The 18243-nt window shown below is 33.6% G+C and overlaps 2 protein-coding genes across 2 annotated transcripts; one reads left to right on the top strand and one right to left on the bottom strand.

Moving 5' to 3' along the window:
* Window positions 1-270: 270 nt before the first annotated feature.
* LOC25492868 (glucan endo-1,3-beta-glucosidase) lies at window positions 271-1616 on the bottom strand. The gene is made up of 2 exons (XM_013601139.3): window positions 1413-1616; window positions 271-1320 (listed from the first exon to the last, which is right to left on the bottom strand). The coding sequence occupies exons 1-2, from the start codon at window positions 1552-1554 to the stop codon at window positions 386-388; spliced, it is 1077 nt and encodes a 358-aa protein (XP_013456593.2). The 5' UTR covers window positions 1555-1616; the 3' UTR covers window positions 271-385.
* A 6482-nt stretch (window positions 1617-8098) lies between these two features.
* Window positions 8099-17968, top strand: LOC11443260 (uncharacterized). Its single transcript, XM_003607263.4, has 11 exons — window positions 8099-9807; window positions 10204-10443; window positions 10943-11072; window positions 12007-12159; window positions 12370-12614; window positions 12746-12815; window positions 14203-14409; window positions 14916-15151; window positions 16501-16579; window positions 16662-16799; window positions 17184-17968. Exons 1-11 carry the CDS (start codon window positions 8213-8215, stop codon window positions 17367-17369), a joined length of 3279 nt encoding a protein of 1092 aa, XP_003607311.2. The 5' UTR covers window positions 8099-8212; the 3' UTR covers window positions 17370-17968.
* Window positions 17969-18243: the final 275 nt, after the last annotated feature.

The following is an 18243-nucleotide window of genomic DNA, read 5'->3' as shown; positions in this document are numbered from 1 at the left end:
ACATGATGAAACTGAGATATAGCAAGTAAATTTGTTCATAGTTCATATTACTATGCTGGAAGGAATTTGGAACTATATCACTATGAGTATGATCTATAACAATTATTTCATTGTTGTTTAACAATTATTGGCTTTGTTTTTGTCTTGTGGTGTTTAAACAATTTGTTTTTGCACTTCTGCTATGTGGTGATTAAACATTTTCGATTTTTTCTATACATTTAGCCTATGGTGTTAGGGTGATAGACAAAGCATGCAAGTACGATAGTATACAATACATATTATTATTATTCAATGGTACAAACATCTAAAACTTGAACCATAAGAGTTTATTATTGTAGTTGATTATTATTATTATACATACATAATCGCCGATCACCTGTATTTTTCAATTGAAACTAATTTGATATTTAGGTGATTTGTCGGGTCTAAAGAGACCAAAGTGTCGCTCAATTTCAGAACCCGGCTTCTGATTTTCATCGAACATAGCAAAAAGATAAGTCTCAATAGGTCCATTAGGTCTCTTAGGAGTTCCACCTTTAACATGTTTAATCAAATTCCCATAATATGTGCCTGCATTTCCAGCACTAGCTCCAGTTCCACCTTGAGATGGCCACCCACTCTCAGACACAACAATCTTCACATTTGAACCCCCTACTTTCTCAAGAGCAGCATAAATTGAATCCAACATTGCATCAAACAAGTTTTGGTAACCAACTTCATTCTTTCCCTGTTTTGTAAACAAAGCATAGTCAAGACCAATGCTTTGTTGGTTATTTACATACGCGAAATAAGGGTACACATTAGCAAGAAGTGGCGAACCGTTGCTAACTAAGAAGTTAACAATAGGCTTTATGTAACCACTTGCAGCGTCACTAAAAACACCGTCTTTTGGTGGGTAAGATTTTCCAATTAGTGTTGTGTCTATCGCGGTAGACACTTTAATTTGGCCTTGTAAATTTGCTGAAGATATTGCTTTTTGAATGTTTTGCATTGCAGGAAGAACTGAACTTGATTCGGCTGAACCCGGGTGAACTTCATTGCCAACGGCAATGTATTTGATTTTGACGATTGAGTATGCTTTTACATATTTGTTGACCCAATCCGAGGCGGTTTGAGCATTTGTGAGTGATTTGAGAACGTTGTTTGGGACACCGAGGATCACTTCTATGTTTGAACTTCTAAGGGCTTGGAGTATACCTTCGTCTGGATTGTATATACGGATTTTACCGATTCCTTTTGATTTGTATAAATCAACCACTGCTTTCTTTGTTGGTAGATTATTTCCATTTCCTCCATAGCAAACACCTACCGATTGTGCACCTGCATAGACATCAATCAATATTAACAATTGACTCAAATACGCAAATATGCTTTACAATAAAATGTATATATAATTAGAGAGAGTAATAGACCCGTAAATTCTAATGCAGTGGAAGATAATAATACTCCAATAAGCAGCAATATGAGAGACATGGCTGTGTTGGTTTTAACTATATGAAAACTATAAGCTAAATCAACTCTTGAATAATTATGAACTTCACAATTACAACCCATATATAGGCATAGTGTTGGCAAGACTTGGATCACTATATAACTATTTTATTTGCCCCGTCAATCACTCCATGAAAAAAAAATACTCACTTTGAATTTTGAAATCTATATCCAATTTCCTACAAATGAGGATATTACAACACCGATGGCTTTGAATGAGGAGTAGCCACCAAAGACAAGTCCAATGTGTTATTCAGCCTAATTAGCACCATCTTCTAATTGACTAAGTATAGTCACAAAATCAATCTCAAACGTCACTTATTTTTGTTTGCATGCCTAAGTTATATATAATATTAAAATTACTAAGGTTTTACACCTCATGAGCTATAATAGTCGCATGCCGTATGTTATTTGCTAATTATGTTTACTCACGTTGCGGTCTCTCTCAAATGGTGTAAACTTTGAAAATGAAATACAGCTGCGTCACTACCTTTGTAGCACATACACTTCATATCAAAAGTGTATCAGATGTTCGTCACCGACAAATGTATAACATTCAATTAAATATTTTTATAAATAATTGTCGACGTGTCTGCAACAAATCCGTTCCTATTATTTTATGGGTCTTAGGTCAAATTTGAGAAAGAACTACCTTATATAATTACTTATATAATAGATTATATTTTTTTTTTATAAGGGTGAATGAGATATCATTAATCATGATGGTCACCATAATAGGATGTTTTAAAATCTTAATTATGTTGACACACCAAAACATCGTGTGTCAAATGCATCCGTCCTATATATTAACAAAAAGAATAACAAAACAAAAAAAATAATTGAGTGGGCTGAACCAAACTCATCAAAGTTTAGTAAAACGATAATAGACTATCAAGTTTTATATAAGCTTTATTATTATCTGATTTGATAATTCATGTTAGTCTCAATATAAAACACCGAAAAACATCCTCAAAATAAGAAACAAATTTGGTATCTGGGAAGGATAGATATTTTGTGTATTATGTGTTTCTTCTGCGATTTTCGTTTTACTTCTAAGTTTTGTGTTTTGATGAAATGTTTTGGGTGAAAATGAAAGCGCTGGGTTGGGGGTGTGAAAATGAAATGATTTTGGGTTGTAAAAAACAGGGTGAAACGGCTTATGGGCTCAAATCTGGTAAATGTTTGGGCCCTTTTTGCGCATATTTCTATATATACCCCCTTTAAACCATGTATTGCTATATACACGTTTCCCTCCATAAAAAAATAAAAAATTTGGCCCCTACGGGACATGAGCCCTGGTCTGCAATGGTGGATCTTGTCCAAAATATTGGGAGGGGCGGTAAGTTTTAACTGAAATATTATAATTAAAATTCATAAAAGTTATATTTACAATTGTTAAGTGTTTGATTACTTGAAGGATTCTTTTTAAGTACATGTTGAAGTTATACAATTTACGTCTTTGTTTGAAATTCTCCTTTTAAAATATGCATCAATTTTCTTTTGTTAAACCATTGTATCACTGAAAAACAATCACGAATCCAAGAACTAAATTTGTAAGTAAAATGATAAATAAATAAATAAAACACACAATCAATTACTAACCCAAAAACAAAAAAGATTAATTATGAATAAAAAATTAACAATCTCATGCTTTGTTTTCTAATTTAAAAAGGGAATTAAAACCAATATCCAATTCCCACGAGCTGCAACACACTAGAACACCTCCCAAGTGGTAATGCACAAAAATATCAGGTCATTGCCACTTAGTTGATTAGCCTTAGGGAGTAAATTTACCGTTACACGTATTGGGAAACAAGCAGAAATCTTATCCTTTAATTTGATCATGGTCGTCTTAAACAATTTTTTGGAGATCAAGTTCTAATCTTAGATTTTAGGCTCTTAATAGAAGCATAAAAAATTGGAAAAGAGTCATCATATATTTAAATTAGACTTAGGTGTAGTTTTGGCCTTCCATGTTTTACTATTGCTTGATTTTAGCCTCAAAAACTTTAATTGCTTGATTTTGTCCCTCTAAGTTTTAAATTGTTTGATTTTGGCCACCAAATTTGAATTGCTCAATTTTAACCCTTCAAGTTTACACCATTTTGTATTTGCTAGTTCCCATTAACATTTTAAATAAAAAACATTGACGTGATATTTCAATTACAAGTGTTTGATTCTACGATCATGCATTAACGAGAGCTCCTATTCTCAACAGCTATTTGATAAAGTGTATCAACCATGGTTAAGTACTAATTCACATGTGCTAAGTATATGCGTATTATTACACATGTGTTCGAAATGTTTATTTTGCAATGCACTTTCATGTAGGCCTTAATAAACGCAATGCAACAAGAGCGTCGACAAGTATTCTTAGTATGTGTTTTAGGGATCATCATAAAAAATTTATCACTCAAAGTAACAAGTAAATTTCTGAGTTGTGCTTGGATGATGTTATCTTTGAATTAGATGCTAAAGCAATGGTAGATTTTATTTTTTCTCAATATGCAATTAGTTGATTTAACTTCTTTTGGTTTCATAATTAGAGATTATAATGCTCTTATTTAAGAATGATTTAATTGCATAAATGGTCCCTTAACTAATTATGAGATTTTATGTTGGTCCCCTTATTAAATTTCGTTTCAATATGGTCCCAGAAATTTCAAACGTTGGTCTAATAAATTCATTCTGTTAAGTTTTGTTCAAAAACATTAACATTCATCTTCTTCCTTCATCCTCAAACCCAAAAAATTCAGCATCTTCATAACCAAACCCAAAAAAATTACAAAACTTCGTTATAAAACTCAAAAACAAAAAAAAATAAAAATTGACAAAAAATCCAAAATATTATCTTCATAAAAACAACAACAGCGACATGAAATATGAACAGTCAAACGGACCAATATTTTAGTTAACATTTAACAGGACTGTAAAACTAGTTTATAGTGACAATGTATATCATTTAAATCCAAACACGACATAACATCATGATTGGTAAAAAAAAAAATAATACATACATACATACCGTGGCTTTTAGGTAACGAAGTCTTTCCCTACACATTTCCTCTCTAGCCTGTAAATCAAACACCAAATTTCACCACCCATCTAAATTTTATTCAATTTTGCATACATTCAACAAAATGGGTTAGTATAAAATTGATTTTTTAATGAAAAAACGAAACACCAATTTTTCAATTTTACTCAATTTTTCTAAAATTCAAGTAAATGGGTCATAAAAAGTTTGAATTTTTAGTGAAAAGAAACATACAAGTTGAAGATAATTGTAGATAGGTTTGGAGATGAGAGATCCATCAGGAGCCAAGCCGTGGCGTTCTAGCTAATTGATGACTTAGGATACATCGCTGGGGAGGTTTTGACTGTACAAACCCTCAACCATTGATCCAAACGGTGTCGTTTCAAGTTGAAAAAGAAGAAGTTTTGATGAAGTTTAATATTATCTTCATATTGGAACGAAAATTAATATTTTTGAATTTTCAGTCAAAATATTATTTTTGATGATTATTTTTTAGTTTTGTGATGAAGTTTATTACTAATTTTTATAGGTTTGGTTATGAAGATGATGAATTTTCTGGGTTTGAGGATGAAGTTGATGAAGGAGGAAGATACGTGTTAACGTTTTTGAACAAAACTTAACAAAATAGATTTATTTGAATGACAGATGAAATTTATGAGACCATATTAAAACGAAAATTAATAAGGGAACCAACATGAAATCTCATCATTAGTTAAGGGACCATTTATATAATTAAACTTTTAAGAATCATGTCAACACTCACACTCCATGAGTTAGCTATGGAAGTTTTATATGGCTAATCCTCCTGTATTTGAGTTGATATATCTTTGATTGTATTATTTATGCTATTTATTGTTAACGATATAAGATAATCTTGAGTGTAACTGACATCAAGCGGTGAAAAAGTTATTATCATGATGTGAAGATTTTATCATTTTGCATACTTAAGAATCGATGAAGAGTTTTCTTTTATGTGTATTAAGGTAACGATGAGCACGTTTGTATTTTTTTTTTGAACAATCAAAAATGGAATATATATTAAAACACCAAAAGCAACTCTCCTAGTATAAGGTGTGCCAAAATAATTACTTTACAAGAAGAGAGTCATACAAACAACCAAAACAAACCATTAAGCAATGCTCAAGCATTGGAAGGGACTTGAGCACCACCTATCTGTACCAAACCTAAAACAACTTTTTTGGCTTTCAACTAGGCTAAAGACAAATATTTAACTTTATCTAACAACCTGGGAATAGAAGTTACAACATTTTTGAAAAGTTTGTTATTGCGTTCGTTCCATAAAACCCAAACACACAAAAGCCAAATAAGTTGAAGAAAGTCACGAGCCGCTTTACCACCACCTGACAGATTCACAAACTGAAGAAAATGATAGAGAAGAACATTGGTATCAACACCTACAATACCCAGCCAATGGCGCACCAGAGGCCATAAAGAAGAAAAAACATCACACAATAAAAACAAATGTTGCGCCGTTTCACTCATGCCAGAATCCGTAACACACATAGCAGCTTCTGTGTCAATTACTCGTCTATGGACCAAATTAACTTTTGTAGGCAATCTATCACGAAGCAACCGCCAAGCAAATAAAGATACCTTCAACGGCACCTGTTTATGCCAGATCAAAGATGCTGCAGGATCCCTAAGAGAGGAGTCGACAAGTGATATGAACCGCGAAATAATATTTAAGAGGAACGTCCTTTGTATTAGATTTGAAAAAATGATTTTTCTTTTTAAATGATTTTTTTTCAAAATCTTACTTAGAAATAATATACGCTATTTCAAACTCACTAACTTAAATATTCATTTCCGAAAGAAAAAAACTTAAATATTTATTGTTAGAGATTATAAATAATAAAAATTACATTTATGTTTTTAAAAAATATCTTTCAAAAATAATCCTTATGAGAAGTTATTTAATATAACTTCTTATTTTAGAGATTATTTGAAATTTATTTTATAAAAAATTTATAACAAAATGATAAAATATTTAGAATAATATTTTAAGAGAAGTTATTCAAACTAATTTTTCATTTGAAACTCTCTTCAAAAAATTGTTTGCTAAAAAGTTTATAGCAAAAAGATGATGTATATAATCATTTAAAAAAAAAAAAAAACTATAAACCTAAAGGCCACCCACTAAAGTTGTTTGAAATTCAAGTCATTTCAGGTTTGTTATCGTGGACGCCTGAATGTATTGAACTAAAAAAAACCTATATTATTATCTCAAAAAACAGAAAGAAAGAAAAAACCACTACCTCACAACAATTGAAAAAAATAAAAAATGTAAACATCAACAAACATAAGCCATATTTCCTCAACAAAAAAAAAACATAAGCCATATAATATATCAATTTTTGTTGGTCGAACCTAATAACTTTTCTCATAAGTAAGAATCTACTATATCCTTAAAAAAATTCTAATATAACTGGTTTCAATACATATATATATATATATATATATATATATATATATATATATATATATATATATATATATATATATTTGGAAAGGAATTAATCAAAAGAAGAAATAATAAATTATTTCTAAAAATAAAAGATGGGTCACTTGATCAAGCATGTGAGCACTTAATGAATTGATGGGAGCTGTTAGATTAAAACCGTATTAGTGTCAAATTTAATTTGACACCTTGGTGTCATTTGATCCTATCCCACACACACACACATATATATATATATATATATATATATATATATATATATATATATATATTCGTTAAAAACAAAAATAATGAATATGCGAATAAACTCACAACATTTAATGAAATAAAATGGTAAAGTAATAAGTCTACAAATACGACTATAATTAAGTGTTCGAAATACTCATACTTTCGGATCTGTGACGTTGAACTCATCAAAATCATTGATTGAATCTGCAATAGATCGAAATTGATCTAATAATCTGAATCGAACAAACATCGTAACCAGACGAAAAAAGAAAACAATGTCGCACTAAAACAACAAAATCACAAAAGAAAAACTAAATAAATGTGAAATAACCTTTTTAAATAAAAGAGAATGAGAAAAAAAATGATTTGGATAAGTGATTTAAAGTCAAAAATTGATCTTAAATCACCCAATCTTTAACATAGATGAAGACGAAAAAACTACAATAGTAGATAACGACTCACAAAATCATAAAGATGGACGAAATAAAACATTAACTTTATTTTTTTTATCAAGAAACCTTACTTTAACTAGCAACACATTTTCACTCCAACAAAGAACAAATATAGTTAATCATGTTTACAAACCAATCTTACCAATCTAAAATATCGGAAGAGCCTAATTATAAAAATGGATAATGTTTATTAAATGCAAGTGCATTTATATTCTCTAGTTCACTTGTAATAATAAATAACACATAAATTCAAGAAGGAAAAAACAAAAGTCACAAACCTTATGTTACACTCCTTTCAATAAATAACAAAACCTTATGTTATGTCATGTCATTATAAAAAAAAGAAAGTAAATTAGACAAATCATAAAAAGACATATATTTTGCTCAAAAAAATAAAATTAAAAAGACATATTTTGTTGCAACATTGATATAACATTTTCTCCTTTTTCTTTTTCCATTTTCAATTTTCAATCATTGCAGAAACTCAAAGAAGAATAATCGATCTCTCATTTTCCGATTAAACAATCAATGGAACCGTTAAACTCCGGCGACGATAGATTCTCCGACGCTGCCACGTCACCATTCACCTTCACAACCGCCTCTTCCGCCTCCGTTTCCGGCCTTTCCAAGCCACGATTCGTCAAGCTTCGTAAACACAACAATGCCTCTGTTTTCAATCGCGACGGTTCCGTCGCCAATGCCGCCGTAACCGTCGTTGGATCCGATAAGGTTGATTCCGCTTTGAATTTTGATAAACGGATCAGTGATCGGTTGAAGAATCTCAAAATCGGAACCGAGGGTTTCGGTAACGCTGCGATTCCCGAAGCAATGATGAGCAAGTTGAAGATTTCAACGGAAGGTTTTGATAAGGTTCGTGTTGAATCGGAGCTTGGGAACGAGTTGAAGAAGAAACTCAGCATTGGAGAAAATGAAGGAGGTAACAATGTAGAGGATTCGGCGAATTCGGTTATTCGACAATTGAATAATTTGAATGTGAATGATGGAATGAATAACAAGTTTAACCTAGTTGATCAGAATTTTGAACCTAATTTATGTAATTCTTCTGCAATGCCATCGTCGGGTTTAGGTTCGGGTTCTGTGTTGTTTCAACCTTTTGAAGTGAATAAAAAGGATCAATTTGTGTTTCAGAGTAAACCAGAAGCTTCGGGGGCGAATTTTGTTGAGTTTAAATCACATGGGCCGAAGATTGGTGGAAAAGAAGGGAAGCTGAAGGAGAAAACTGGGAATATGAGGATGAATAAAAGTAGGGTGAATTTGAAGAATTCTACACCGGCACCAGTGCAAAGATGGAATGGACATGGTTTTGTTTTTAAAGGAAGTGTTTTGCAAGAAGATCGTCCTCAAGGTTCATCTGAGAGTTGTTCGCCAATGGAGGTTTCTCCTTATCAGGAAAAACTAGCTGAGAGTCGAACATCGAGGGAAAGTTCTGTGAATTCCAATGAGTCACTTCGTGTTGACGCTGAAGATTCTGTACCGATGAATTTTGTTGATCACATTGATGAAGATTTGATTGGGGCGACTGAGAAAATGAATATAAATGAGAGTAGTGAAGTTGCGAGGGAAGATAGAAAGGAGGGAAAATCAGAGTGTGGTGTAAGTGAGGATGTTTGTGTTGAGGAAGAGACAAAGGATGAGTCAGTTTCTGGGGTTGAAACCGAAAGCTTTAAGTCTGCTAGTGATAGTGTGGACGTAACTGATGATGCTGAATCTGAAGCCCGTGATGGTGATAGAATGTTGAATTTTGGTTGTAATTTTAATTCAAGAAATGAAAGTGTGAGTGGGTCTGGCTTCACCTTTGCAGCTGCTTCTTCTGCTGAAGCTCATTTGTCTAGCCCAAAACGCCCTAACAAAAAGAAAACTTTTGTAAATGTTGGTCATGATTCTTACAACTACGCGCCAAACATGAAGGTTCCTTATTCATCACCATCCGTGCCATTTGCAACGCTTACTGGGAAGCCTAATATTGTGTCAGGGCAAGACATAAAAGCCAGAGTGCCTTTTCCTCAACCGAAAACAAGGGTTTCTGGTGTGAATGAGGAACACAAATTAAGGGAGGATTCTGCTTCTGTTTCTGCAGAAGCATGTGAAAAGTGGCGCCTCCGGTGAGTATACATTTATTAGTTTTAATTCTAATACCATATTTGCAGTCACTTGCTTATTATGTACTCAGATTTTGATATTCTGGATTGCAAGCCCTGGCTTTTATCAATTGCTTCTGATATGTGAAATGAATAGATTAATGAGTTGGATAGAAATATGGTATATGATAGAGCATTATGGCGTTGTTTGATCAATGTAGCCGACCCCACTTAATGGGATAAGACTTGGTTGTTTTTGTATGTGAAATGAAATAGATACAGTTATATGTTTATGTAAAAATTATACAGAATTTGCTCACTAAATTAACTTTAAAAAATAGTTTCTTTGATTTTGGGTCAATACTCTCAACATTGAAATTTGCAACTGTTACTCACAATACTAAATATGCTCTAAATCAGAGGAAACCAAGCCTACAAGAACGGGGATTTGTCTATGGCTGAGAATTATTACAAACAAGGACTTGGTTGTGTACCTAAAGAACAACCATCTCGGAGCTGTCTCAGGGCTTTGCTGCTATGTTATAGCAACCTGGCTGCCACACACATGTCTCTTGGTAGGATGAGAGATGCAATAGAAGATTGTAGGCTGGCTGCTGAAATAGATCAAAATTTTCTCAAGGTGCAACTTAGAGCTGCAAAGTAAGTCTCCATCGTTGCTTCTAATTATTTTGTTTTCTGTACTTGTTGCATGAATTTTATGTTCAATTTAGAATTAAAATGACAAAAGCCTTAGGATATGACAGCCGTTAGGACCCCAATGTGAATGTGGGCTCAAATTGGCCGATGCCATTCAAGAAATAATATTGCTACAGTCCCCAATCCCCATTATTTCCCTTTATTCGCTATTTTATCCGTTAATTGCTTAGTTTTCTGCTCTGGTTCCTATCAACAGCCTTAGAGTCTTCTTCTATAGAAAATAGATGCTCTAGGGTTGTTATATATAGTTGAAGTTAACTAGGGTTGTTGGGTAATGCCTAATTATTATTCAAGGACATGGAAAATACATTTTACTTAAATAAATGTAAATATGGTGTCTACCACCTTGCATACTTGCACTTCATGAGTACAGTTTTAAGCATCAAGATTAATGGGTGTGTGTATGTATCCCTAAGTCATTTTGTTTTCAATCTTGTTTAAGTTGTTATCTTGCTCTGGGAGAAGTTGAGGCTGCATCACAATATTTCAAAATGTGCTTGCAATCAGGAGCTGATGTTTCTGTAGATCGAAAGATTTCTGTGGAAGCCTCCGATGGCTTACAAAAGGCACAGGTTTGATTACTTATAATTTTCTTTAATCGATAACTTGATATATCATGGAGGTTTTAATTATAACTTTTCCTTTTTGTTAATTATTTTTAATTAGTTATATGCTGCGTGTGACTGAAAGGTCACGGGTTCAAGTCCTGGAAATTGCCTCTTGTGTAAAACAGGGTAAGGCTGCGTACAATACACCAAATGGTGGGACCCCTTCCCGGACCCTGCATATGCGGGAGCTCTAGTGCACCGGGTTGCCCTATATGCTGCATGTGCGATGAATTAATATTGAAAACTTCTTACACTGAACTAGTTTGGAGTTGTATTATATTAGCCTTCAATAGGAAAACTGCCATAAGAAAGTTTTAAAAAATGGTTCATGACCGCGATTCTAGAAGTGACGTTTTTTTATGTCTGCAACCACATTTGCAGCCACAGCTGCCGTATTCAACCACAACTTTTTGCAATATCAGAGGTCGCGATTTGAGATGATTAACACCTTGATCTCAAGGGTTCAAAGTGCTTTTAGCCATTTTTAGTATAAATTATTTCTTAGTCTTTAATCCAACGTTGGACTTTAGGCATCATTAGGTTGCTTTTGGGGGGTATTGTAAGGTTTTCTGATATTATATCTGAAAACATGGCTCTGCTTTAGGTTTATAAAATTATTGGAAATTGGATATATTTTAATAATGAAAGTGTTGAAATATTTAGTCAAGTGGGGCCGTACAAATATAGACAGGTAAAGAAGAGAGAGAGAGAGAGAATGTATGTTGCTTTCTTTTGTGCAAACAACAGTCTACTGCTTGATGGGATGTGTGTTAATTTTGCATTTTCTTCATTCCCCTTCACAAAATCTAGAGGTTTTTGAATTCACAATTTATAAACTGGCTGTGGTGTTGATGTCCACCCCTCTTCCTAACTGATTAGTATTTTCACTGGATGACAGAAAGTATCAGATTCTATTTATCATTCTGCTGAGCTTTTGCAAAGAAGAACATCCTCTGATGCAGAGAGGGCATTGGAACATATTAATGAGGCACTGATGATCAGTATGCACTCCGAAAAATTGCTTGAAATGAAAGCAGAAGCTCTTTTAATGGTTGGTGCCTCTTCTATAGTATGCTGCAATTTTTTTAAAGCTTATATTATGTATGATAGAGCATGCGTCAATTTGAAGTTACAGTTTCTGTATTTTCTCTCAAATTCTCTAAATCTCTTAATATCAAAACTCAAGAGTCAGCAGAAGCCTTTTAGTGTAGTAATTTATGCCAATTGATTCGTGTTGGCTAACTTTTGTTTCAAATATCAGCTGAGTAGATATGAGGAGGTGATTCATCAGTGTGATAAGACTCTTAGTTCTGCTGAGAAGAATGCTTGTCCAATTGCTGCTGGTTGCCAAGTCACATATATGGATATTTCAGAACTCTCAAAAGTTGTCTACTTCAGACTATGGAGGTGTTCAATGATGCTTAAAGCTTACTTTTACCTAGGAAAGCTTGAAGAGGGTCTTTCTTTGCTGGAACAACAAGAAGAAAAGGTGTCTGCCATAAACAAGTAATCATTACTATCCTATAACCCATTCACACTCCTCTTCCCCAAATCACGGGCAAGCTGATAAGGCAATAAAAATGAACATTTGACAATGATGATCTTTTTTATCATCAGCTTTGATACTGTCCTTGCAGGAGTGGAAGCAAGGTTTTGGTTTCACTTATACCACTAGCTGCCACTGTACGCGAGCTCTTGCATCATAAGGTTCGCTTATACAATGTTTCATGATGTTTTAATGATGGCCATTTATATTTCAATTTTTGTTTGCTTAATACCTAGAACTAGAACATTTCTGCTGTTAAAGTATGTGTACTTTTTATGCTTAATAATGCCTAGGACACTTCTGTACATTTCTGTTGTTAAAAGTAGTTGTACTTTTTCCCTTTTCTCATATGCATGCATTCTTGCAGTAGATATTGATGTTTAATATACTTTAAAAATGGATTTTGGAAGAGAGACTTCGACTTTAGCATTGTACATCTGTTCATCTGCAATCGAGATACTTCTACTGGTTGTGATTGTTGTTGCTCTTGGTGACAATTGTGTTGTGCCTATACTCCTGTTTGAATTTGTAAAATTAAATAAAGCCGGGGAGAAATTGTCTCCAATCATGGAACAGGATTCTGATAGGGGCTTCGGTATTATGGGGTATCCAAGTCAATACCCTATCAACACACTTAGAGAATACTACCTTAAAAGCTAGCTGTCAAGGGGGAAGAGCTAAACACTTAAATAATCCACCGAGCATCCCATACTACTCAAAGTGGGATTTTTTTTTTTTTTTTTGAGAGGTCTCAAAGTGGGACTTGGTCACCCCATAATATCCAAGTCCCCACCAGATTCATAAGAACCAACTTGATTGTTTTTAGGTGTATTTGGTTAAGCTCTGAAAAAAAGTATTCTTATAATATCACTTTTTCTCCCCAAAAAGTTGCTCGTTTTAGCTTATAAGAAGAGCATCAATACTGTTATTTTTTTTTGTTTTTGACATTTTTTTAGAAATATTTTTCTATTATTATCTATGAAGCACGAACACTCCTCGGATTAGGCGTGTCCCAGTGTCGGACATGTGTCGTGTCCCGGTGTCGGACATGTGTCGTGTCCAACACCGACACTTGTAATTACACTGAATTATGTGATTTTTTCAAATTATTAGCCGTGTTGGTGTCCGTGTCCATGTCCGTATCCGTGCTTCATAGATTATTATCAAACTTGAAATACATATTTCAATAAAAAAAACGCACATAAACCCTTGGGGGCTACCTGTTTGTATTTTATTAGTGCTGATGAGTGACGATTAATAGTTTAATACTGGTATAATTTGTGCAAGCTCATTCCAATAGGCAACAACCATTACACGTGCTACTCAGTAATATTCTCTAGTTTCCTTTAAATTGATCCCCTTCCACTGTGCTTCTATACTCTTTTCTAATACAACTTCTTTGCCATCAAAAGGCACCAGAAAAATACTCATATGCCTCATTGAAGTTGTATTATAAGAAATGTTCATCAGTTTAATTCAGTCTGCCCTGTTTTCTGTAACTTAGAAATTGTTTTTCATTGGGATTGATCTAACTCTATTCAAATGCAGACTGCAGGGAATGAAGCATATCAGGCTGGAAGACACGCAGAAGCTGTTGAACACTACACATCTGTTTTATCTTGTAATTTGGAGTCTCGTCCATTTGCAGCTGTCTGTTATTGTAATCGTGCCGCTGCATATAAAGTGTTAGGTCAAATAACTGATGCAATCGCAGATTGCAGTCTGGCTATAGCTCTGGATGGGAATTATTTAAAGGTTTCTCTCTTCAACTGGAACTTCTTCCTTCTTTTTTCTTTTTTGTAGTTGTTTTACTTCTAACTGAATCAGATGGGGTTCAGGTCAAATATAGAAACTAGGAATAACATCCTGCCTAGTTTGATGAGCATTATCCATGTTCATTGTTCAATCAATCACTGATCGTTAATGCTACCACTGTGTTCTTGGAAACTTTCGGTTTTTTAGAAATGTAAAACTTTTGTGTTGTTCCTTCCCTCCCTGTTCCTTGTTCAAATATAGAAACTAGGAATAACATCCTGCCTAGTTTGATGAGCATTATCCATGTTCGTTGTTCAATCAATCACTGATCGTTAGAAATGCTACCATTGTGTTCTTGGAAACTTTCGGTTTTTTAGAAATGTAAAACTTTTGTGTTGTTCCTTCCCTCCCTGTTTATCTGTAATAACTTTTGCAATTGACGAATTTCTTTATTTAGGATTTCAATTGCACAGGATAATGAGAAAATTGTCTTCACACACTTGCAGGCACTTTCTAGACGTGCAAGTCTGTATGAGACGATCAGAGATTATTCCCAAGCAGCCAGTGATCTCAGGAGACTTCTCTCTCTTCTCAGTAAGGGTGTAGAGGATAATGCCAATAATAAAGGAACATCTGATAGATCAATTAATTATACCAATGATTTGAAACAATATCGCATTCGGCTCTCCGAGCTAGAGGAAGAAGACAGAAAGGAGATCCCTCTTGATATGTATCTTATTTTGTAAGCCATCAGTACTCTTTTATCCTATTTTCTATAACTGATCGATTAAACTCATTTTAGAAGCCGTCAAAAAATATCTCAAAATCACCAGTCACTGTCAATTCTACTTGCGTGTATTTCTATGTCAAAACTGTACACGCAATCCTTTTGAGGTTGAAATGGGAAAGTTTCAGATGTAAAGGGACGTTTATAATCTTCCTTTGCTTGCTGAACTCTAGTGATCAATTTTTCAATATCTAGGGTCAGAAACTAAATAAAATTCATGTCAGGATTTGACTGAATTAGGATTCATAAGCTTAATAGTTCAGAACTAAATTAGGATTCCTGAAATACACATCCAGAATCCAAAAATTACTCCCTCCGTCCCAAATTATAAGCAAAAAAAAAAAAAAAATCACACTTATTAAGAAAACTAAAACATAAGAATTTGGAGTATAATTTTTTGTGTTTTCTTTGCAAATTTTTTTATAGGAAGATGTAAAAACAATTTTCATTGGCTATTGGTTATGGAAAAAATGAAAGAGAGAGAAAATTGAATGTAATTTGCATTTAATTTTATGAGAATAAACAAAAGTTTTTCTTGGAATTTTTTTTTAAAAAAAAACAAGATTAAATAAGATAAAAGTTTGTCTTTTTTGCTTATATTTTGGGACGGGAGGGAGTACAGTAAAAAAAAAAGCTCAATTTGGTAACAATTATGTTGGTTTATAAATATTCGATCCATTTTGCATGAAAGAATCCATAAACAAGAAAGTGCCACAGCCACATCATTGTAGTGAAGGTTAAATTTTCTTTAAATCGGTGGTATTCAACGGTTCATCAATAGTGTTACGTTTTAATTCTTCTCAAATGTCAATGGGTCGTAGTTATACTCTAGTTAGAGTATTGATTAGCTCGAAGTGTGCCCTAATGGAAAACCTAAGGCAATGCGTACACTGATTGTCTTGGGTACCCTGACTTTGGAAAAACATGATTATCATGTAATCTGTTCATTAAACAGGAATCGCCTAATACTTTGGCAGAGATTTCAACTAAAAATAATACATATGGGACTAACCAAGGATATTAGTACCTCAATAAGCTGTCAGTCAGTTATTGCTCACTTGTGATACTTGGTAGATCATAAAGAATCTGGAGATGTTGTTAACTTTATGGTACCCTGTAAAAGAACATGGCTGACTCACAGATTTATTTTGATGCCATGCCGTTTGATAACTGTCATCATTCCACATGTGTTGTGTTTCAAGTATGATTGAAAAGGCATAATATTGAAATCTCTCTGTTGCTAATTTAGGGAAATTTTACATTATTCCTTTGAGGCTATGACCTGATTAACGTTGTGATTGCAGGGGAGTTGAACCATCTGTTTCAATATCTGAAATCAGGAAGGCATATCGCAAAGCTGCACTTAGACATCATCCTGACAAGGTTTTTTGATTGAAAACTTAGTTATATACAAATAATATATGTTATTAATTTTATTTACATTTTATTTTATTTTATTATGTAGGCTTGCCAATCTTTAACAAAAAACGACCATGGAGATGATGGGATATGGAAGGTTATTGCTGAGGAAGTACATAGAGATGCTGATAGGCTTTTCAAAATAATTGGGGAGGCATATGCTGTCCTGTCAGACACTGCAAAGGTATTTATATATTTCCAAATTACAAGGTTGATGAGATGACTGCTTTATATGGTTTTACAAATGTTGGAGCCCAATGCCGTCATTTTTTCCATGGAGCCAATCCTATGAAGTCCTTGAAGTGGTGAATATGGATTTGTAGTTGTTGACATGTTGATGCTATATGAGAAGTTTCTTTATCTTACAATAAAGCAATTGACGGTTGCCATTGACCTTATATCAGAAAGCTTATAGAGAAGATTTTACCTAGCAAATAGGAATTAAAGACTGTTTTACTTCTCACTCGTTTGTCAAGTTTCGGTCATTTTTAAGTGATATATAAGTCCTTCAAGTTTTTCAAGCTCTATATTAATCTGTGTATTCATTTTTTCATTATTCTATTTTCAGCGGGCACGGTATGATGCAGAAGAAGAAATGAGAAATTCCCAAAAGCGACGCCCTGGAAGTATGGGTAGAAATAATGCGGAGAATCAGTATCAGTATTGCTCATCTGAACAATCCAATAGAAGACATTGGAGAGAGGTTTGGAGATCATACGGTAATTCTGAAACTGGTCGACCAAGTAGGAAGTAACAAAGTTGCATGGAATGTTAATCCAGTTAGGTTCTGGATTGCAGTATGAGTCGTGGTCGTGGAATGTGACCTTGTTAAGTGGTGCTTTTAATTTTTCTGCTGCATTTGGCCTGCCAAACTTTTGCAGTTAAGTAAACTCGGCGCTGCATTTATTAAGCTATTATGCAGCTTCAATCCTTTGAGTTTTGAAGAGGTGTGCATGAGGTACCCGTTCTGCAATCTATGACATATCAGTTGGAGCATCTAAGCTGGTCAATGTTTTGGGTTGCTGGGAGATGTAGATTCTCTCTTGACAAGATAAAGACAACATGGTTGCATTCGATGAGCATTCTATCGTTTTTTTTTTGCTGACCGTTAACTTGAGCAAGGAGTTGGTGTGTTGGCTTGGCTGATAACCAAACATGTGAAAAGGAAGCTTGAAATTTTTTGCATTATTGTTGAAGGGTGTGATTTTTTGAAATTTTGTAAATTTTATAGACATTACATGATGTTGATATTGAGCTGTACAGACGAAATTAAATTGTATAATATACCACGTTAACGATTGTAATTACAAACACAGCAGTTGCAGAGTGTGGATGAGTTACTGTTTTCCTCAATGATTATGAATGACCCGACTTTTCTCCCCCAATAAAGAACCAAAAACAAAATGGCAAGAGGTTGGAATTAATATGAGAAATTCCGACTTTGTCAAACATTAATTTATTACCCCATCCGTCTCAGATTATAAATCGTTTTTAACCATTTTACCCAAATTAAGAAATGTAATCAATGTTGTATGGAAAAAGGAAATTATAAATAACTTTACAAGATTATCATTAATTAATGGTATGGGAAAGAGAAATTTAAATAATTGAGAGAAGAGAGAGCATTA

The sequence above is a fragment of the Medicago truncatula genome, chromosome 4 (assembly GCF_003473485.1).
Source record: "Medicago truncatula cultivar Jemalong A17 chromosome 4, MtrunA17r5.0-ANR, whole genome shotgun sequence".
Lineage (NCBI taxonomy): Eukaryota > Viridiplantae > Streptophyta > Magnoliopsida > Fabales > Fabaceae > Medicago > Medicago truncatula.
This window is presented reverse-complemented; position numbering and strand designations above follow the sequence as displayed.

Excerpts from the sequence above, each read along its gene's own strand:
- LOC11443260 (XM_003607263.4), top strand. The coding sequence starts at position 8,213 with ATGGAACCGTTAAACTCCGGCGACGATAGATTCTCCGACGCTGCCACG. Across the intron at positions 12,160-12,369 it reads AAGCAGAAGCTCTTTTAATG|CTGAGTAGATATGAGGAGGT; the intron begins GTTGGTGCCTCT and ends TTCAAATATCAG. Across the intron at positions 14,410-14,915 it reads TGGATGGGAATTATTTAAAG|GCACTTTCTAGACGTGCAAG; the intron begins GTTTCTCTCTTC and ends ACACACTTGCAG.
- LOC25492868 (XM_013601139.3), bottom strand. The coding sequence starts at position 1,554 with ATGGGTTGTAATTGTGAAGTTCATAATTATTCAAGAGTTGATTTAGCT. Across the intron at positions 1,321-1,412 it reads CACTGCATTAGAATTTACGG|GTGCACAATCGGTAGGTGTT; the intron begins GTCTATTACTCT and ends ATGTCTATGCAG.